Here is a 22,123-nt window from a genome sequence, read left to right as displayed (position 1 = left end):
TTCTCATAATGCAGGCGCCCTCAACTGCAGGCAGGGATGCCATTAGCAGACATACAGAAAAACAAAACAAATAAGTGATAGCTCTGAAACACAAGCGGTACACTGGTATATGGGTAGGCAATTGATATTTATATTAATATACGTATGAATATATGCAGGGAGATGAACTCGTTCTTGGAAGTCTGTTTTCTTGGGTGTGATTGGGTTTCAAATTCCTAGTAGAGAAACCAGATTTGCCCATTTAACCTTTTTTGTCTGTATCAGTGGCATAATCTACCACCAACTACACTGTCTGCACTGAAAAATAAACACAGCTACCATCTCTCATTTAAATGACCTGCTGGGAAATTGTGTAGGCTGAAGTGAAGCTCTAACCTCACACCAAAACCACAGCTTCTCATCATGTCATTGAGAGTAAATAAGCCAAGTCATTTACCAGCTATCGGGATTAATGTTAAAATCTGCCCTCCTGTGAATGAGCTCTCTTTCTCACAGATCAATACACACTTCTGCTCCCTCATTATTTTCCCAGGAGCAACAAGCTCAGCAAAGGAGCCCTGCAGAAATGACGAGCATGAGGGAGAGACACGAGGTCAGACTGCGCAGGGAAAATTTCACGACCGTCAATCAGATTTGAACTGGGTGACAATGGAAAAACGACCAAACACTTCTGAGAGTACTCCACATTTTGGCGTTGCACTAAAAATGTCAGACTCATAGTGGATAGTTTTTCAGAAAGGGTGTGTTATGCTAGCTGCAGCTAATGTAGTCTTGAGCAGCTAGCTTCAAACAGAGCTGAGGAGCGGGCTGCAGAGGTTTGGTAGGCTCAATTCTTTCTACCTCCACACCCTCAGATTTTTTTCATTCTCAGACCTACAGTCTTCAGCAAGTGACATCACTTGATTAATTGGATTCCATGCAGCACCTTCTGTTGCCACAGCTATGCAGCTTTATTCACAATGCAGTTATACTCCCCAAGACCTGTAAACAGACTTTGGTGTGTAAAATCAGTGTTCGTCTTGAGAAAGCCTCCTTTTGGGAACAATGAATAATCAAAAAAGAAACAAAATCACAACATGGATGGCAGTGACAACAAGGAGTAGATTGCATTATTCACCTAATGTGGAGTACATCGTGTTACTGATCAGGGTTAATCGAGGTCACACTGGTATGATTTTAAAATCTAATATAAAAATAAAAATCGAACATCTAAGTTTAATACTGTATGAAGAGCAGTATGTCCACTTGTCCCAGTAGAGGATGGCTTCAAAAAGCATGTGCAGCCGCTCATGAGAGACCCGAACACACACTTGAATTCATCTGGATGCATGTTGGCTTCTAAAAATCTACTGATCTCGTGCATCCGTTAGAAACAACTGACTTCAACCTCATCAAGCCTGCCGTTGCCACACCAGCACAGCAGCTGGCCCATTACCACAACTTATTGAGGAAATGAAAATGTGGTGTACCCATACTCTCCACACCCTGGCCTCCTGCCACTTCACATTCACTTCTTCTATTTGCACACAAAGGGGAACTCTCTGCCAGCGTCACACAGACAGAGGACTCAAACATCCGCAAGATATCCCGCATCTCCTCCCTGATCCACCCGTTGAGAATAATTTGTATGCTGCTTGTCAGCTTTGTGTGGCTTAAAGGGCAGTAAAACTAATGAAAGGCCCACATGGTACTATGCTTATATCTTCTTTAATATGAGTATTTCACTGTATTTACACTGATACGGGCTTATGTGCGAAGGTTAACCCACACTGAACTATGTCACAGCACTGTGAGCAACCTTTTAGTCACTTACAGTATATCAGCCCTCACAGTTTCAGAACAAACGTGTGATGTGTCTTGTTTGGGTGCATTTGCAGAAAAGGGAGTGTTTGGCTTCTTACTCACCTCATTTTCAATCAGTCTATGGCATGTATGGGAGCTTTTTGTGTGTTTCCTTTTTTAAATTGAAGCTGATATCCACTTCAGGCACTTGTCCCAGAAGAGCTATAAAAACCTAATTTCTTCTAATTTTTATCAGAAGCAGTTTCCTTGAATGACTGCATTGTACTCATAAATGAACATTTGCAGATTTAACAATTACAGAAAATGAAACTGGGCTCTTGCCATGCTAGTGGAACAGCTCTCAGGATGGCAATATGTTGCTCCACTATTTTGGTTTGGATTGAAATAACAACTATTGGATGGGTTGGCATGAAATGTTGTATAGACAGTCATGGTCCCCAGAAGATGAATCCTAATGACACTGGTGATCCGCTGACTTTTCATTTAGCATCACTAGCAGGTCAAAATGGACATTTTCCTAACACCTACAAAAACTAAATTCATAGGTGCACTGTATTCGTGCTAATTAGCTTAGGTTAGCGTGCTAAAATGCTAACCTGAGATGGTGAACACAGCAAACATTACACCTGTTAAATATCAGCATGATAGCTTGGCATGCTAGCATTAGCATTCAGCTCAAACAACCACTGTGCCTCAACACAGCCTCAATACCTCACGAGCATGGCTGTGAACTCTTAGTCTTGTTACTATGTAATTAATAAGAACAAGACAAAAGAGGCCACAATCTCCAACAGCATAGACTGAAGTACATCGAACAGCTCACCTCATATTTAACACCATTATGTTTCATCCTCCACTCATTATTAAGTTCCCATTTTGTCCTTTTCAAACAAAAACGGCAACAATGAGCCAGCTCAATTAATAAACCAAATGGGCATATAAAATCAGATTAGACCTAATTAAACCCCCCACTTCCTGCTGTTTGCCTTTTTAAAGACTGGCAGAGTGACAGGGAGTTTAAGTATCCGTGGAGACGGAGGGGAAGTGGGAAGGACAGCTCCATATGCGTTACGTCAGCCCGGGGGGACAGCTGGGTCCGACTGTCTTTTCCTGCCACACTCATTTGGCCCCAGCAATCATCCTGTCTTGTGCTAAAGGTCTCTCGTCGCTACAAGGCTCCTTGGCACTATCTGGGAGCTACAGACGAAGAATATGCTGATTAAACATGCCTTCATTAAAGCGATTACATGCACAAGGCGGTTCAATTTCCCACGGGCATCCAAATAACGAAGAGGGGGAAGAAGAGGAAAAAGGCTTTTGGTTGGTGCAGGGAATGGGCTCCGTTCATGGAGAAGGGGGGGTTGAAAAGAGGAATTGCTTATTAGCGTTAATTTAAGTGACCCACACACTCTTTAAGGACTGACTAACAGGCTTCTGACTTAATATGCTGTGTGAGAGCGTGAGCTGTTCTCTCCTCACGGGGACAGCCAGCTTTGTGCCCTGGCAAACACCCCTACCTGACTCACCACACCTACAGGCCGCTTCCAGGTCATCGAGCTTCCAGTGTGGAAGACCTTGCCAAAGATGGAGGAGAGGCGTTACTTCTGGTTCATTTAATCAAGCCGGCCAGTGTTTAAGTGCCTGAATAAGCTGCGGAGGTCGTGGTGGGAGGCAAGAAGGAAAGGAGGGAGTTAAAGTCATGATGAAGGCCAAATAAACATCAGCAGCCTTGAGGGCCTCTTCAGATTTGCCCTTTCCTGACAAAAGTTTTGTATCTTAAGTGAGGGAGTGAAGTACGAGAGGACAATACCAAATAGGCTAAATTAATTTAAAGCATTACGGTTCTTTCTAGAGATCCAGATGATGTGTTGATTGAAGTACCTCTAATTTCCTGTGGACTCACGCTGACTTCAATAATTACTGATTTAACAATTCACCTCACACTGCGATGGAATCAGCTCTGTCAGCAGTCCTGGCTGGTTCCAGATCATTGAATTCTCAGAAAAACAATATTTTAGAAGCATGATTCATAACTGAACGAGTACAGGTGTGTGGTTGACATTCAAGACGTTCTTATAAATGGCAAACAATGTGACAAATTCAATTATTTCCTCTCACGCATGCCATCAAAGGCTTCTACCTCCCACAGCTCACTTCACCTGGCTGCAGTCTCTCTCCAGGACACACAGCAAAAGTCTTTCTAAGGTTCAGCCACAGGCGCCCATACTTTCCTCTGTCCTTTCATGTTTGTTTTCTTCCCATTTCTGCTGCTGCTTTTGTTCTTTGTTGTCCTATCTGTCAACCTGAATCACACCAGCCCTCAAAGACAGTGACAGAATTGCATGTATGAGGTGTTTGAGCCGTGCCTCTCTGAATTTTGTTGCAAACGGCACGATAATCATGTGAGCAAGAAATTGTTCAGAGCTGCGAAGCCAATTATGTGTCTGAAATAGGAAAGTCGTGTGTAAAGATTCCACAGTAGAGTTTCCAGCACATGCAAATTCAGCAGCGATAAGCCACAGAAGACTTTTGTGTTGTCCTCCCTCAATCGGGCTTAAGGCAAGAGAATCTGAGTCACATAATCAGACCTAAAAAGGAAAAAAGAACGACATACAAATCAAATGAAATATTCCAAACGTCGTCACATGAGGCGTTTATTGATAATCTAATCTGAAGCATTTATCAGTTTTAAACTATGTGTGATAAGAGGTCACGGTTTTGTAACGTCTCAAAGCAGTCACCTTTAGTACATGTATGAGGTCACTCTGAAACTGGAAGTGACCACTGACTGATACTTAACTCTGTTTCCCTGAAACTACTTCTGTTTCTCTGTTTCCTCTGAAGTTTCTTCTCACTGTCAGGAGCTCTGACCAACACATCACACCACCGTTTCAGAGGGAGGAACTCAGCCCGAGTTGACCACGGCACAACTGCTGGTCAAACTGCAAACTGAGTAAGCGCAAAGGGGACGGCTGACATTGCCTCAGGTATCCTAAAAAAAAACCCCTGCTAAATGCTGACAGTGTTACTAAGTAAAGTGACTGCTGCACCTGCTTATCTCACATGAGGTGCATGTTGGTGCAAAGGTGATGGAAAGGGTTCAAAGGTCAACCTGACCTTATTATATGAGGGAAAACCCCATTTACACTTTAAAAAGAAGAGTTTTTCCTGTAATTAAAAGTCAGCAACAAATGAAGCTGCTGAAATGTGTGTGACCAGTAAATATGGCTGTCATATCATGTTCATGATAATAGTGGTAGAATTTTCAATATGATGAAAACAAAACTGTATCTATGATCAACAAAAACATCATTATTGCAGAAAAACCCTGAAATATGGTGATATTACTTTAGGCCACATCAGGCACCCTCACCACTAAACATGGCCAGACATCCATCACACACACCTAAAGGGCCGCTCCACGAATTGTACACATGAGGTTGAATTTACTCATTGTGAGGAGCTGCGGCTCAGCCTGTGAAGACAGTTGTATAGTCTCTGCTGTGGTTCTGCGTGGGTCTTTGTCAAGTCTGGGAAAATAACCTTTATGATGTCATAGTGAAGTCATCAGGGTTGTATTCAGCATTGGCTTGATTTTTTTTTGTGGGCTTTTGAGAGGCGGAAGCATGTAAAGAAAGATGCTATTAAACTGCATTATGGGAAATGTAAGACTCCGCAATTCTAAGGACAAAAGTTTGGGTATCTCATATATGAGATATAGAAGAATAGAAGAAATGAAAATTTCCTCATTGAGATTCAAAAACACAGGAGATAATGTAGTTGAAACTGTGTGATTCTCCCATTGTATTCAATGGTGTGGAAGAGCCTGAGCCGGTAATGCCAATCCGGTCAATGTCACAGCTGATATGGGAGTGAGAACATTGTGGAGACAATTTTAGTTCGATAAAGAACCTTATCCTCCAGGCTCATTAGCACATTTGAATAATGGGTTGGTAGAAGAAAGGCACTGATGGATAAGATGCTGCCATAATAAGGGAAAAAGCACACGCACACACAGATGTGACCTGAGGACAGGTATAAGCAGAGGGTTGAGAAGTCGAGCTAGACGACGTGAACGTGCGTGGGCGCTTGGCCCTCTGGGAAGTGATTCAGGGGTCATTACCATACAGAGAAAACAAAGAAGTCGTTCTATCAAACAGGTGTTCGGATCAGGGGGACATGTCTTCACTCTCACAAATCTTCCACTCTCCGTCATTTGTTCACGCTCCTATAATTTCTATGGGTGCGCTTAATAAAAACATTCAGTGAAGCCGAGAAGGACATGAAAATACCAACGGATTCAGCTTCAATTAGACAGTACTACCTCTACTACCTTTTCATTTTCAATCACACAATTACCTCATTCCTATAAGATTAATTTCATCAGTAACGCTGAACTCGTACTGTGGCTCTCGCTCACTGCGCAGACCATTAGTCCTACCTGATCATTATCTTTAAGAGTTGTTTTTTTGAAATCACATGAACACATAGTTCTGTCTGATAGCCTGAGCACATGTCTTCCTTTGCCAGACACCCATTGTGCTTCAGGCATGTTTGAAGACATCACGCCCAAGAGTTTGCGCCACCTACCCATCCTCTCCCTGCCTGCGGGCTGAAGGAGGGCAGCACTGCGCCTCCTCCGCCTCCCACATCCCGGAGAGCTGGAAGCGGGCCAGGATGGGATCGGCTTCCCGCTCCTGTCAGGGAGGAACTGGTGCGCCAGGATATCCAAATATGGGCTGGCCGGTATCAGTTTGGATGGCATGACTCAGCACCAGACTGTATATCCTCACCGATCGGACAGTAGTTGAGGGTGAAAGGCAAAGTGGTTGTTGGAGAGGTTCAGGTGTCCCGGTGAGGGTGGGAAAGGCTCATTGTGACTGTGGATGGCTTACAGCTGTGAGGCGCATTAAAGGCATGTTTCAAGTGACTTCTCACTAAAAGACGGGGACTGTGGATGTGCACTTCAGGTATTTTCTGCGTTTACCTGGGCTGAGTTTTTCCACACGCCCGATAGGCCTCGTCTTGTTTACGGTCCTCGTTCCTGGCAAGAACGTCATCGAGCCCGTCTGACATCCCGGAGGCGGAGACCACAGAGGAAAGCACCAATCAGCGGGCCGGCCGGGGCACATGTCAGATAAATACAGCGGAGCGCAGCGGGCGCTCGTCAGATGAGAGGAAACAGAAGTGAAGCTCAGACAGAGAGCAGATAAGACTCTCCTACTCACGAGTGGAATGAAAACATCTGAATTAGTCACTGGACTCCGCTTTGAATCCAACTAAAGGTACAAATCGACGACTTGGTACAGTACAGTTCCACTATTTTGGAAGCTTTGCTCTGTTTTTGGTAGATGTGAACATCTTCAGTATAATAATACAGCGGGACTTTGTGCTGGAGATTGAGTCATTTGGGACACTGAAGCCTCGGTGTCCAAGCAGCACCATTGCAGCGCACTCTTGTATTTGACTGTCTGATTTGAAATATGTCCACAATAATGGAACAGCCTTTTTATGACGACTCGTTTCTCTCTGCTTATGGCCATCCAGGCGCAGCCCTGCCAGACTACAAGCTGCTAAAGCAGAATATGAACTTGAACTTCTCCGACTCATATCGGAACTCAAACTTCAAGTCACAGCACCTGCGCGCCGACAGTGATTTCTATTCGGCGGGGACGGCGGACGTAGGCTCTCTGAAGCTCGCCTCTCCTGAACTGGAGCGCTTGATCATCCAGAACAGCAACGGGGTCATCACTACAACGCCGACACCTGCCCATTACCTCTACAACCGCGGGATCACAGAGGAGCAGGAGGGCTTCGCTGAGGGCTTTGTTAAAGCGTTGGACGACCTACACAAGATGAACCAGATGGCTCCGCCAAACGTGTCCATCGGCACCGGTGGCATTGCCTGCTCGGCTCCAGCCTCCGTGTTCGGCTCATCCATGCAGCCAGAACCGCTCGAGTACACCACCCTGGGCAGCTGCACCGCGAACCCCAGCCTGTCCTCCACAGCCAGCTATCCCTCCACCACTATCAGCTACCTGCCGCACCACCAGTACCACCAGCACCCCCAGGCCGTTGCGCACGGATCTCACCATTTCCAGCACTCCTTGGCCGGCGTGGGCATCCACTCGCAGCGGTTCGGCGGGTTGAAAGAGGAGCCTCAGATAGTTCCCGACATGCAAAGCAGCGAAAGCGGCTCTCCTCCGATGTCTCCCCTCGACATGGAGAACCAGGAGCGGATCAAAGCGGAGCGCAAGCGGCTGAGGAACCGGCTCGCAGCCTCCAAGTGTCGGAGGCGCAAGCTGGAGCGCATCTCTCGTCTGGAGGACAAGGTGAAAGTGTTGAAAACGGACAACGCCGGACTGTCAAACACGGCTTCTCTGCTGCGAGAGCAGGTGGCCCAACTCAAACAGAAAGTCATGACACATGTGAGCAGTGGCTGCCAGCTCATGTTAGCGCCCAAAGTAAAGTCTTATTGAAGGAACGATGCACTTTGAAAAACACTGGACAAGAACTGCACTGACAACACAATGAACGATGTCTCTGTACGGTGACAGAACTGGATCATTAAGGCTTCTGTCTGAGAGAGAAGGAGCCTACACAGAAACCACGAAAGACTAAAACACTTCGGGCATTTTTGAACAAGTTATTGAAAGTGTCGTCTTGGCTTTGCCTGTTTACATTTTACTTTGATTTGTGATTCATTCTTATGTAAGTTATTTGTTTGTCAGGTTGAGCCTGATGAGCCTGTTTCTTTTTTTTAAACTTGTACAGTATATATTTAAGTAAATGAAATAATGAAACTGAGAAATATGTGGTGTTGTTTCTTATTGAGGTTATGCGTGTTTAAAATCCCACGTCTTAGGAAGTGTTTAAGTAATTCTCGTTATTATAACCACACTGTTGTCAACCATCTTGCCGGTCAGCACTTCACGTTTACAGCAGCAGTAGTTGATTGACGTTAGAGACGTAGGTTAGTTTCCGTATTGACGTAAACGTCAGTCTATATTTGGTCAATTTTGCTGGCAAACGTCACATCGCGGACAGGTTTCCGGGAACTCCCTCCTACATTACCCGTCACAAGTGCTGCGCTCTCCCCTTCACGCCCCCTTCACACCACAGTGTGTGTGTGTGTGTGTGTGTGTGTGTGTGTGTGTGTGTATAAATGAAGAGGTTTGTCAATGAGTGTATTCACTCGAGTTAAGGGAGTTTCCCCATTCTGCTTTCAGTTTCCCAAAACAAGTCGCGAGAACACGAGTTCAGGAAAAATGGTTGAGAGAAATTTTAAAAAAAAGTTCCACACAAACAGAATAGTTTCTGTCTGACAAAGAGTGGAGCCAAAACAAAAGCTGGCAGACAGAATGATGGTGAGTTCAGGTGACAAGTTATATGAAGGACACACACACACACAATAGAAAATGTACAATAAGTTGTATAAACGTTGGCACAAAACCAGGATTAGTTTATTTGAAGAATAGTGATATATCCCACTGTTCTTAACTTCAGTAACTAAGACATTGATTGGCGTTACTCAGGTGTCGTCCACTGTTAGCTCCTCAGGGAATGGGGGGGGGGGGGGAATGGTATTACTCTGGCAAAGGACTAAAAAAACAAACCATAATGGAATACATGGATAAGTACTGTCCTCAGACAGTGACAAACATGTGTAGCTGGGACACTCACGCAGGTCTGTGTTAAATCACATCCAACAATCCAATCTTTCCCAATAAGCTGCAGCACCGTTTGGCAATGCTCGGTTGTTGTGCTGAGTCAAACCGCAGTAAGTCCAACATTAACAAAGACTTTGCAGCCTTGTGACGCACTTAGATCCTCTGCTAGGCACGGGGCCCAGGACAGACACACAAAGATGATTCCAAAAATGCCTGTTGGCGTTATTCTTTCAAGTTGTGAAGTCACTGAGGAACAGCCACCGAGAACAGACTCAGGAACGTTTGTGGCACCACCTAGAGGTCACAAGCGGAATGACTTTCACAATAAAATGCACAGCAACTCTGCTACTTCTGTCAGACAAACACACTCGGTCACAATTTTCCGACTGTTTTAATAAAGATGGTAGTAAATGAATCAAGACAGCGAAGGAAAAATATCAATACTTTTTTTCTGAAAAAAAGAACATTGTACTTTCAGTGCTTTAGACTATGAGGTCGCCCCACCTGTTGTACATTGGACGTACAAAGATAAGTTTGCAACAGAGGATTTATCTAACAGGTTTGGAAACTGTGTTGGGTTTAATACATTAGATTGGACGCCATGAGATACTGCTTCACAGGGACACCTCTGATCTGAAGGCAAGTGCTACAGTTAGGAAGACCTTCACATTTACTGCTTGGAGAAGAAGTCTTTGCTCTTCTCCACATCAGGGATGATTGTGTCGCTCCCAGGCTTCCAGCCAGCAGGGCAGACTGTGGAGAGGGAGAGGGGGTAAAGTTTATCCTCAAGGCACGAAGTGACAGACATTGAACTTTGCATACACCGAGGGAAAGGTACGTGTGTAAATACCTGCGAGGCTGAACTAATAATGTAAGGCTATGTCCACAAACTAACTAAAACTGCCAAGTCAGTTTACAGCTTCAGGTAAACTCATTTAAAATATGTGCATGCTTTGTGTGAGATGTGCAGTGCAAAGGATTTTAAAATCACACATCAAATGAGGCTTTTCTATTCTATAAGTCACAAATAAAAGTGCAAAAAAAAGAAAAAGAAAAAAGCAAGCCCAGCAGTCATGAATCAGATGAGCTTTTAACCACCCAAACAAAACGAAAAAATCCAAATCCATACAGCATTTTCTCAGCTGTCACCAGGTGATTCATGGTCTGACACAAAGAGAGGAGCGGCACTTTGTTCATGTACTCAAGGCTGCAAAGACTTCATCCTTTATTAAAATGCATTAGGCCATGTTTTCGATTATGGTCATTACTGCACATGAACAGAGAAAAAGTTAATTTCACTGGAGTGCCACAGTGAAATTAACTGATGCCAGAACATTAAACTGGGGGTCTTTGCAGGGATTTTACTCACCTTCTCCGTATTTGTCAGTGTGCTGGAAAGCCTGGACGAGGCGCAGAGTCTCGTCCACAGAGCGACCCACAGGCAAGTCATTGATGGTGATCTGCCTTAAGATGCCCTTGTCGTCAATCACAAACAGACCCCTGAGAGGCACAAGTTGAAGTTATAGTGCTGAACAAAGCTGTTTCACGTAAAACAGATTCCAAACAAGTCAGGACGCTGTGGAAAACAAATAATGTTTCACAAATCCTTGCATTTGAGGATGCCCCTTTCAAACCCAATCATGATACCATCACCTGTTACCAATCAACCTGTTTACCTGTGGAATGTTCCAAACAGGTGTTTTTGGAGCATTCCACTTCTTTCCCAGTCTTTAGTTGCTCCTGTCCAAACTTATTTGTAACATGTTGCTGCAGTAATTTCAGAATAAGCTACAAAAATCAATGAAGCTGATGAGGTCAAACATTAAATATATTGTCTTTGTGTGGCTTAATTGAGCACATCTAAAATAGTTTAGCAAGTTCTCACATTCTGTTTTACTTATGTTTTGCACAGTGTCCAAATGTCTTTGGAGTCGGGCGTTGTACATCCTTCATCCTCTCCACACTTTCAGTGCTTACTCAGTCATTACAGAAGTGATGATAGAGCAGCGTGATTATAACATTCTACCAAGCTCCCACCAGACTGTGACACGAGCAGTCTGACCTGTATGCAACGCCGTCATCCTCCTTCAGCACACCGTAGTCTCTGGAGATGGTCTTGGTGAGATCTGCCACAAGGGGGATTTTCATGCTACCCAGACCTCCCTGCTTCCTGGGTGTGTTGATCCTGTAGGATAAGTAAGACAATATAATTAGCTAATCAAAAACCCTTTTAATATTGAACAATATTGAACACTACAACACTGTGTTACTCTTACTTATTCTAATGCACTATGCTTGAAATATTTAAAAGAAAATGAATCTCATCAAGATTCATGTAGTGGTATTTCATGGATAAATGTGGTTGAAAAATGAGGCAAGAGTCACACAAAAAGTGTAATATTTAAACCATAAAGCAATGCACTGCACACACAATTGTGCTGAGAAATTCATTATGCTGTTCAAATTCCCCCCAGCTTTTGATTCCTTCTAGAAAGTGCGGTTTGATGAAGAGACCGTTACCTCTTCTCAGTATATCAGGACTCAGATCTTATCATGACTACACAGGAGGAGCAGTGTGGGAGATAAAATGGCAAAGTGGGCCTGCTTACTCCACTTGCTGACACATGTAGGCTGTTATTTCCAACTGGTTAGCACGCAGTCACACAAATTACAGTACGACTCAAGTCATCATTTCCCTCGAGTCAGCAGGAATTCTCACCATGCCAAGTGGCTGAAGTGAGAGTCTATGGAGCAGCCGATCACCTCGCAGCCAATGCTGCGGAACTCCTCCGCCCTGTCGCTGAAGGCCACGATCTCAGTGGGACACACAAATGTGAAGTCCAGGGGGTAGAAGAAGAAGATCACATACTTTCCTGAAAAGCGCAGGAGGAAGAACATGAGTGTGCATTGCTTCTTGTCAATCAAAAAATGTGCACCAACTATTGGTGCACAAAACCTATGAGAGACATGTTACCTCTATAGTCTGACAGCTTGATGTCCTTGAACTGTCCACCCACTACAGCTGTGGCGCTGAAGTCTGGGGCGGGCTTGCCAATCTTAGCGTTTCCAGCAGACATGGTGTTGGTGGCAAATGACTGAGGAAGAGATAGCACATACTATGGTTATTGCGACATCCCTGATGCTCATGCACCCTTATAGATAAGTTCAGCCGGGTGGAGCCTGAGGCACCACCTGGAGCTCTGGCTGCAACGGAAACCGACCCCAGAGCTGAAGCACAAATATGATATTTAAACTACACAGACCGGGTGCTTGAGGCTTAGACAGACAGCCAGGCTCTGCAGCGCTTTGGAAACTGGCGCACTGCTCAAAGCGTTTCAGGCAGGCAAACCACGTTAAGTCACATGCAAGTCATGTTCAGCTAGCAGGGAACAATGGCCTGTTAAGAGGCTTATGTAACCACGGTGAGCAGCAACCTATAAGAGGATACATATTTGATATATGTACACGTCTACTTTTATAAGAGAGGTGTGCATAAGATTGTTTTGAACAGGGCTGCCGTTTTAAACTTTGCAATTCTACAGAAACGCAAGATTTCATTAATTTTATACAGTAAATATTGGGTGTAAAACATGATCCAACCAGGCCTTCACAGCTGCTATAAGGTGTTATTCTCTAAAATAGCTACATTTAGGGGGTAAAATAAAAAGGTGTGCATGAAAAGATAGACGCTCATATGTCTGCCTGTGTCAGAACTGAAAACAGACAACAGACAATCCTTTGTCATCCTGAATGATTTACAGAGGTACGAGCGACGAGCACACATCGACCGGTCAAAGTTCAGCAACGCCGGTCTACGCTTTGCATCTCAAGTGAAAAGGCGAGGGGGCACCGGCCAGTCTCTGCTGCAAGCTGCAGCACAGGGACAAAGAAAGAGCCAGAAACAGGCCCACATAACTGTTCCTCAAGGAGCAGCTGAGCCGCACTGGCTGGCTAGCTTAATGTTAGCTTGACGGAGTAAACCGGCTTCTTTGTCGTCTTCCTGTTCCAGGCGAAATTTTTGCTGGTCCTGGCCGAGCGGTGCAGACATAATGTGAACTTCTGACGCATAAAAGTCACACGGACATGTAGTTTCTGACTCACCTGTCGTTGAGTAAAGCCGAGAAGAAGTTGGCAGAGCTGAGGTCTGCTGCTGGCAAGAGAGTGCACTCAAACGAGGGACGGCTGCGTGAAAGAAGGAGGCAGGGCTAGCCGTGGCCTCCGGAAGTTAAAATAAGTTCCTTCAAAGTAAAGGTTGATTTTTTTCGATTAGATTGTGTAGTGTGTATCTGCTTGAAACAAACTTTTACTACATTACGTTTAGCTGACAGCAATAGTTACTACTCACTGTTTAGATGAATATTTTACACAGAAGTTAGTTGATGATCGGTTGTTATGAATTGTACAACCCAACAGGACATAAAGTAGTAAAAAAAAAAAAAAAAAAAAAAGCTATTTCGCTATTTCACAATACTTAATCACATTTGCAACACTGGTGCAGCTCTTAGAACAATAGAAAATCTCCAAATTGCTTGTCAGCCTAGACTGAACTCAGCTACTTCAATATGACAACTATTACTAGTATATTTCTATTCTGGTTGTAATCAATTGCATTTGTGTCATTTCTACAACAGCTATAACAACTGGAGCAGTTTCCTGTCACCTCTTTGTTCCTCGTTTCTTTTCCCCCCAATGCTACTCCCTCTTATGACTAAACTAATTTGACTAGCCCCTCCTCTTTTGTAACTTTTGGTTTTTGATACACGTCTAAAGTAGTAGTGGAGTGAGAGAATGAGTTGGTGCAATTATTTGTAAAGAATCAGTGTGTTTGGCTCGATTATTCAAAGCAAAGAACTTCATATTCAGGTTATTACTTATTGTCATTTCATGAAATGTTACTGCCTTAAATGAGGCTTTAACACTTTATACCAGTTAGTTGTCAGGAAATGGTGACATGAAATGCGGATTCATTCATGAGGCAATAGTGACAAGTGTATTGGAAAAAGGTTGACACGAATTCCTCCTGAACTAAAATATTTGGTCAGTTTATACCTGTAGAAACAGAAAAGCTACTGGCAAAAATTAAATTTAGTGAATGTAACGCTAAATAATGATTTGTATTCTAAATACTAATCATTAAATAGTAAATAGTAAATAACATAGAAACACATCTTGTGACCTGCCCACTTCACAATAAAAGAAATGTTTGTTTACTTACCAACATTAAATAAAGATATTTTCTCTGGGACAATAGTTAGTAGTTACAGAAAAATGGAGCCACCTTGTAATTAAACCCACGCTTTTATTTGTACATGGTCACTAGGGGGCACAGTTGGTCACCTGAGGCTCTGGCGTTGGAGCCTGAGGGCTTTTATTTTGAAAACAATTCTGCACAGGGACTTTTGTGGACCATTACTTCCGCTAAGCTAGTTAGTGGGAGTGAAATTGATGTACTGAGGCATTCTGTTCGGTCTTTTAGGTAAATTAACTATTATTTATAATTGATCATTGTAGTTTGGTTTCCAGCCCAGGGTGTAGAATATGTAGCCAGTTGTTCTGTTGAAATAATTGTAATTTGAGCTAGCATGTAGCTAACGTTAGCGTGCTTACATAGAAAAACAAAGGGTGAATCAGAGATATCGTAAGTTCGCCTTTATAGCCTTAACTTACAGTACGCTTGAGCCACGTACGGTTTTATAATTAGCCTGTTCGGTTTTGCTCAAAGAGATAAACGTGAACGTTATTGTTTCAAGAGTGTTAAGTGGCAATCCACAGCTGTGAAGACATTTCCGAACAGGCGACTTCTTGTCGCGATGTCACAGTCATGTCACGGTACTTTAAGGCTGTCTGTCTGTCTGTCTGTCAGAACAGACTCACTTTGTTTTTAACTTTGAGTCTGGGTGTCGCAGCGAAGTTTGCTCTGCATTTCGGAAGCTATCGCATCTTTAACAGTGTAACGCTAGTCATGACATTTCATTTTTTAATCGCAGGATCAGGGTCAGCATCAAGGAAGGAAGTCAACTTTGTCACTCCTCAAACTAAAGCGTCAGTGTCAGCCGCCATGGAGTCGCAGGGTAAGAGACATCCCTATGAACGTGTCACCAATGATGACAGGATTTCTTATGTTACATTAGTACATGAGCCTGAAGGTGGTAGTGCTGTCCTATTCTTATTTCATTGATCATCATCATCAGTAGACTGCGATCATAGTGTCATAGTGGACATGATTCTTGAACAATTTCTCATAAATAAAACAGAACCCAGGCTTTGCCCTTTATAAAATTTAATTTTAATGTCTTATTCAGTTGTATTCCGTTTCACCATATGCATTTAGTTGTACGAAACTCTTTTCCAGATGTGACTGATCCAGGTCAAACACAGTTTTTTGTTCTTTTAGGTAACATTGCTTATGTTTCTGCTCAGTCATGGCGGGTCACCTCACCTGGTTTTAGAGCCACAGCTTTCTCTGACCTCATGTTACCTTACAGAAAATGGGTCCCAGTGAATTCAACACAGTGTGATACAGATGTTGAATTTAAGAAAAAGGGAGAACGGGTGTAGGGACTCGATATCAACAGATAACCCGGGTTTAGATATCTCAGTTTGCATCGGAGGGAAAAAGTCACTTGGTCCATCCCGACTGATTTGTCTTCAACGTCACTCAGTTTGGTATGAAATCTTAACTCCCATCTGAATTTCCCATAGCAGCCCAACAGCCAGTCATGTGTGAGGTCTGTGGAACGTACTTTGAGTCACGACGAGGGCTCTCCAGCCACGCCCGCCTCCACCTACGGCAGCTAGGTGTGACGCTGTCAGAGAGCAGCGGAGCCCCCATAGACCTCCTCTACCAGCTCATCCAGGAGAGAGATGGCTCCCTCCCCAATTTCAAAGCAGACTCCTCTGTCGCCGGGCTGACCTCTCCCAAAATAGCATCCCAGCAGGAGTCCAGGACACCCTCAGAGCCAGAGGACACGAGTGCCTCCTACAAAGCAGCGAGTAGAGTCGTGACAACCCCACAGAAGATGGATCATCGGGGATCTCCAGACACACTCAAAGAGTCAGCAACCTCCCTCCTGCCCTCGTCCCCCTCTGGTCTTAGGCTGGTTGAGTCTGGAGCAAGTGAAGGCAACAGCTCATCCTCCTTAGAGCGCCAGACCACAGCCAAGCCACTGTGGGCGCCACTCGAAACGGACGCCCCCATCACCTTAGGTATGGCTGACTTCTGAATAGATATTTTAAAGATAAGTTGAAAGTACTGAGGGGAGTAGCTGTGTGCAAGACAGAGATTTAACACCGAGGTACCTCATGTGGTCTAATGATAATTCATACTAAGTGATTATTAATGTAACATATCCGTTTTTGTAAAGTTAAGATGATGGTATTGTCTCATTTTAACCATGTCACTCGTCATTTTCTTCAGACACCAGCGATGAGGTCCATGTGTGCCAGCTTTGTGGCTGCTGGTACGAGACACGCAAAGGCCTGTCCAGTCATGCTCGGGCCCATCTGCGCCACATTGGAATCCCTGACAGTGACGTCAAGGGCAGCCCTATTGATCTTCTTTACCGGATCATGGAGGAAGAGGACCTGAAGCCCATCATCAGCGAACAACAGAAGGAACTCACGTCAAACAGTCCACCTAGATCCTCCTCCAAACATCCCTCCAGCCTGTCCTCTCCACCTGCGTCTCCTCCCAGCAAACGGCCTAAAACGTCAGAGGATTGTACCTGTGTCCTGTGCGGGGAGGAGTTTGAGAATCGTAAAGGCCTGTCCTCCCACGCACGCTCTCACCTGCGTCAGCTCGGAGTGGCTGACGTGCTGGGGAAAAGCTCTGCAATTGACACTGTTGAGGAACTGGTGAGCAGTGGCGTGCTCGAGGCCAAAACAAACAGTCCAACCAGCTCATCTGCGGCGCCGTCTGCAGCAGCCCGGGCTCTGTCTCCAGCTCCAGGCCAATCTCGGACCTCGTTTCCCTCCACGTCCCTCTCCCCAAGCCCTGAAAAGTGCAACCCTCAGCCTTCTGTTAACAGAGCCCCAAAAGCTAAGAAAGGCTTTCGGCTAGCAGTGGACCCCCTTCATAGGAAGCCCAAGCCTGAGCCTGTGGAGGTTGAGGTGTCTGTTCAGCCGAAGGGATCCAGCGCAGATAACAGCAGCTCTCCTGTGCAGAAGTCGCCTGCTGCAACTGTGGGTTCAAAGCCTCTCAATGCAGGTAACCTGTTATTATTATTATTACATGCTCCAACTGCATTGATTTTTGTATTCATACTCTCAGCAGCTGCAATATATACTCCATATTTTGTGCCTTTATTCATTTGTTTGTTTGTGAGTGTACACCAAATTTGGACGTAACCTCTTAATTCTACCTCCACTCTTTCTCAGCGTCCTCCGCGGATGTACAGTCCCCGCCGACAGTCCTTTGCGATTTCTGTGGCCAGTTGTTTGACACCCGCAAAGCCCTGTCATGTCACGCCCGCGCCCATCTGCGACAGCTCGGCCTCACCTGGTCGATCAAAACGTCGCCGATTGATGTCCTCAAAGAGGTCATGATGCACGGTTCAGAGTGCAGGAAAGAGTCTGCGCCCAGCGGGTCACCAGGCAAAGCCGCGTGTACCCCTTCAGGCTCCAGAAGGTCCCTGGACAGCCTCCAGTCAGGGGAACCAGCCACCAAACCCTGCACCTCACCACTCGATTATTCCATGAAAGAGAAATCCTCATCTGGCAAGAGTGGGGCCTCACACACAGGTAAGACCTTAATACTGTAAAGTAGCAACCACATTGTTACATGATGGTGCTCTGTGACACGTTTCCTTCTGAAATGAACATGAGCACTGAATCCTACAAACACTGTCCTGGTGCCATAAATACACACTAGAGCACCAAATATGTGTTAGCCTGCAGCTGAAAATAGTCGTCAAGAAATGCACTAGACACCATGTACTGTTTTTGTGACCTGTTTTAAGATTTACATCTTAAGATGGAACAAACAGGGCTGAGTGCAACAGGCAGGATAGGGAGTCTAGAAAGTATAGAGAGACGATCTCACACATTGTTGGTTTTTTGTCCTTTGTCCGTTAAAATCTCCCACTCTCAGCCTAAAGATGAACCTCTCTCTCACGTAATCTGGATGGAGCATGTTCTACACATGGGAATATACCACAAATCCAAATTTCTCTGCAGTTCTAAAAGTCATAAAATGATTTCTGAACCTCACTGAACTGGCAGTACGAGTCTGATCTGTCATTGGTCACGCAGATACTGATTCTTGTTTCAAAACCGCTCTTTGTATCAGACACGTCCTGTGAGCTTTGCGGGTTCGAGTTTGAAAACCGCAAGGCCTTGGCCAGTCATGCGCGGGCCCACCTCCGACAGCTGGGAATCATCGAGTGGAAGGCAGACGGAGCGACGTCGCCAATCGAACTCCTCAGTGAGCTGATCCGGAGGGACCCTGTCAAGGTAGCAGCAATCACCCGACGCTATCGTATGGGAGACCTGTACATCAAGAAGGTGGGCTGTGCTCTAACACGTATTAAAAATAATCAGATTCGGATACACACGAGCCACGTATTAAGCAATATTAATTCTGACTTACCGTACATTCATTTCCTTTCAGTCCCAGAGAACTGCTCCATCGCCCTCTCTTTCCACAGACTCGGACTCTGTGACCGGCAGCAGCCTGAAGCTTTCAGGGCACCACCCTGAGCACAGGCTGCGCAGGGAGGACTCGGGGGTGATTGCCAGCACATCCAGACAATCACAAGGCCACACGCGGTCTACTGCAGCCCACGGCGACCCCGGTGTGCGCTCCCCAAGGGGTGAGAGATGAACGTGCACAGCCCGACTGGTAGCTGTTCCTGCATGTTACTCTAATACCTTTCTGTGTGGTTTCAGGGGCCCATCCACCAAAATATGTCCTTCCCGCACGGGAAAGAAGTTCCCAGCAACCATCACGGTCAGGCAGCATCCCTGCTATGCTGCCAAAGCCCCCCCTTACACCTCTGGTCAAACTGGTGGGCAAAGTCTACTACCTCAAGTGCAGGTCAGTCTCTATATAACGTGTAATCACATCACAGTAGGGGTTGTGCATGTGTAGAAAAGATCCTCCTTCATGAACTCATGCCGTGCAGCCAAATATCACTCAATACCACATGATGGAGACATTGTTGTGCCTCATTGAATGCAGTTAAGCTCACGCTCCCATCTCTCTGCTGCTGTACAGGTTCTGTGAAGAGGTGTTTCATGGGCCGCTGTCTGTTCAAGTCCAGTGGATCACACACCTACAGAAACACATCCTGTCACTGGGCTACAAGGGCAAAGCATCTCCCCCTGCTGCACCGGTTGCGGCTCCAGCACTCGTCCATCCAGTGGCTGTTTAGTCCACAGAGGCTGTCTGCACTTCAACAAGGCCACCGTTTTCAAACGTCACGTCAGAGTAGTGGAGAAGTGTTGTCTTTGTGTCTGTTTAGAGGTAACAAAGTGCAAGTACAAGTTAGATGTTTCCTTTTTCGTCCAAGAGAGGGCAACCATGAGCCACACGAGGAAAGCAGCAGAATGTAATCCACTCAGGTAAAATCCACTCGACACAGCAGATCACAGTACCGATCAGAGGTACTTCATTTTTATCAGCGGTGCTTTCCTCCTCCTGCTCATAATTCCTTCCATTTGTACAGATGTTAAACGTGTTTTAATGTGATTCAGTGTCCCACACTGAGTGAACCATCCCAGTCAAAGACGTTCTCAGTCGACTGGCATGGGCGCCGTATCACTGTGATATATTTTCTCTCCTTTACATGAATTTGAATGGAGTCTTGTTTTATGAATTCATTTTTTAAGTGTTTTACTATAAATTTGGAAGGATGCCGTTTTTTTTTCTCGAGTGGAAATGTTTACGAATAACACAACAGTGACGCCACGAACTTAGACAGGAGGTTTATATCCAGCTGGTGACAGTGTGGGTGAAAAAAGGTCAGCAGTCCTGAAATGTCCTCAAAGTAAAAGCCTCAGCCACGTTGAACATAGAGACACTGTGGTGCCCTTCTCGCCATTTTCTTCAGGTATATCTGCTAATCATGTACTGTTCTTCTCTTTTTACACTACTTTTATGACACTTATGTAAATAAAATTCTGCCTTGTATACAACCGTATATTGTATGAAACTATTTATGTTTTTCTTACAATCAACTTGCACTTCTTCCACATCCGACAGCCTTGCAGTGGAGTCTCTCGACACTCGATATATGCTGTCATTTTAAAGTATACCAGTTAGAATTTATTAGCGCGTTCTTCAGTTTTGGCCGGCCGTGTCAGCCTTCAGCACAGTGAAAATGAAAGAGACGAGCAAAAGTTGCCACTGGTCGGTTGAGAAAAACATTTACTGTGAGTGTGAGTGTGTCTGTGATGTTACATAACTGACCGCTGTTGCCCATTAAGCCATTTTCACTTTCTCTCTCTTCTAAAACATCGCCATTGTTGTGTCTCAGGCCTGTTTAACATTTCACGCTTTCACACTCCAGCTCACCACAGTGTAATTTTCTATGGCAAAACCATGAGCAGCACAGCGTTGAGTAACTGGAAATGAGTTTGTAATGTGTCCACTGGATGGATTCCTCCAGTCTTCAATGCTAATTGCTCATTTTTTGATGTCGCTTGGTAGTTCGTGGTAGTTCCCTCCCAGCCATTTTGTTTGGTAACAGTATCTCTCCTTGGTTCAGACAATCTCACGTTCGCAGCAATAGAAAGTTTTACAGAGCGCTGCAGTTTTAAAAATGTGGAAATCATGAGGAGAAAAGCTGCACGTTCAACCTCAGAGATGAGTGAGCAGCTTTCCCTCCTCATGCTGTTCTTGTTAACCAGGACCTCACCAACACAAGGATGGGTTCCTGCTCTCCTCATTCATTTTTGAAGAAATCATGTTGCTGATAAGTATGTCCCGATGGCAGCGGTCACGTTAGAACAGTTGTTTCTCTTGGTAAATATCTGACCTCAGAGCAAAATCAAACCTCTGTCCACACTGTTCATAGTGTGGCTCTTGATCTGATTCCCTCCACTTTCCTTGGCCGTAACCACCATTGTGTAGACAAGAGGTCATTAATCTTACTACCTGCACGGCTTCTGCATTAGTCCTCCAACCTTTAATGCTCTGAGATGGAGTGTGAATTGCAGAGATAGAGGAAGGGGAATAGTTGAAAGTGGCAAACTCTGCACGCACCCGTAAAGAATAAACCACCTCTTCTGTTCTCTTCTGTTATGTGGTGGAGCTGAGAAAACAGCTCGCAGGAGAGGCTGAGGGGATGATGTATGATAGCTTTCCATGCAGCGTTTCTGTTTTCTGCTCTGCCTCCATCAGACGCAGTGGAAAGTCACAGTGCCGATTCCTGCAGTCTCATTCTTTGTAATTTGCTACCTGAGGGAGAGAAGGTGGGCAGCGTTTCAGTCCACTGTCAGCCACTGATGGATAGATCTGATGCCTGCTCCTCTGCTGGTATGCCAACCTGAAGGCATTTTCAGAGTGAGCCAGTCATCCCACCTCACAGGATCCGAGCAGGCTGTTGCTCACAGCCGTCACCGCCTCACGGCTTAGAGACACAGGGAACTCAAAGCAGCTATTTCAAAGCCCTCATTGAAGTGAGAGCCCAAATCATGAGCACATCTGTCTT

At 45.0% G+C, this 22,123-nt stretch overlaps 3 protein-coding genes across 5 annotated transcripts; 2 read left to right on the top strand and 1 right to left on the bottom strand.

Annotated features, from left to right (window-relative positions):
- The first annotated feature begins 6,594 nt into the window (after positions 1–6,594).
- LOC143320095 (transcription factor JunB-like) lies at positions 6,595–8,605 on the top strand. Of its 2 annotated transcripts, XM_076729524.1 has the most exons (2): positions 6,595–7,088; positions 7,351–8,605. In XM_076729524.1, exon 2 carries the CDS (start codon positions 7,389–7,391, stop codon positions 8,280–8,282), a length of 894 nt encoding a protein of 297 aa, XP_076585639.1. In that variant the 5' UTR covers positions 6,595–7,088; positions 7,351–7,388; the 3' UTR covers positions 8,283–8,605. The 2 variants fall into 2 exon arrangements, with proteins under 2 accessions (XP_076585639.1, XP_076585638.1); XM_076729523.1 differs by having other exon boundaries at positions 6,601–8,605.
- Positions 8,606–9,845: 1,240 nt separating this feature from the next.
- prdx2 (peroxiredoxin 2) lies at positions 9,846–13,688 on the bottom strand. Its single transcript, XM_076728946.1, has 6 exons — positions 13,575–13,688; positions 12,448–12,568; positions 12,193–12,346; positions 11,536–11,658; positions 10,843–10,973; positions 9,846–10,226 (listed from the first exon to the last, which is right to left on the bottom strand). The coding sequence occupies exons 2-6, from the start codon at positions 12,548–12,550 to the stop codon at positions 10,144–10,146; spliced, it is 594 nt and encodes a 197-aa protein (XP_076585061.1). The 5' UTR covers positions 12,551–12,568; positions 13,575–13,688; the 3' UTR covers positions 9,846–10,143.
- Positions 13,689–14,855: 1,167 nt separating this feature from the next.
- On the top strand, positions 14,856–20,610 carry wiza (WIZ zinc finger a). Of its 2 annotated transcripts, none has more exons than XM_076727398.1 (9): positions 14,856–14,949; positions 15,461–15,544; positions 16,176–16,679; positions 16,891–17,679; positions 17,850–18,212; positions 18,760–18,974; positions 19,081–19,282; positions 19,359–19,506; positions 19,687–20,610. In XM_076727398.1, the coding sequence occupies exons 2-9, from the start codon at positions 15,532–15,534 to the stop codon at positions 19,841–19,843; spliced, it is 2,391 nt and encodes a 796-aa protein (XP_076583513.1). In that variant the 5' UTR covers positions 14,856–14,949; positions 15,461–15,531; the 3' UTR covers positions 19,844–20,610. The 2 variants fall into 2 exon arrangements, with proteins under 2 accessions (XP_076583513.1, XP_076583514.1); XM_076727399.1 differs by having other exon boundaries at positions 14,888–14,949; positions 16,179–16,679.
- The last annotated feature ends 1,513 nt before the right edge of the window (positions 20,611–22,123 follow it).

The sequence above is a fragment of the Chaetodon auriga genome, chromosome 4 (genome assembly GCF_051107435.1).
Source record: "Chaetodon auriga isolate fChaAug3 chromosome 4, fChaAug3.hap1, whole genome shotgun sequence".
Taxonomy (NCBI): Eukaryota; Metazoa; Chordata; class Actinopteri; order Chaetodontiformes; family Chaetodontidae; genus Chaetodon; species Chaetodon auriga.
The sequence above is the reverse complement of the archived record's forward strand: the minus strand, read 5'-3'. Positions and strand labels throughout refer to the sequence as shown.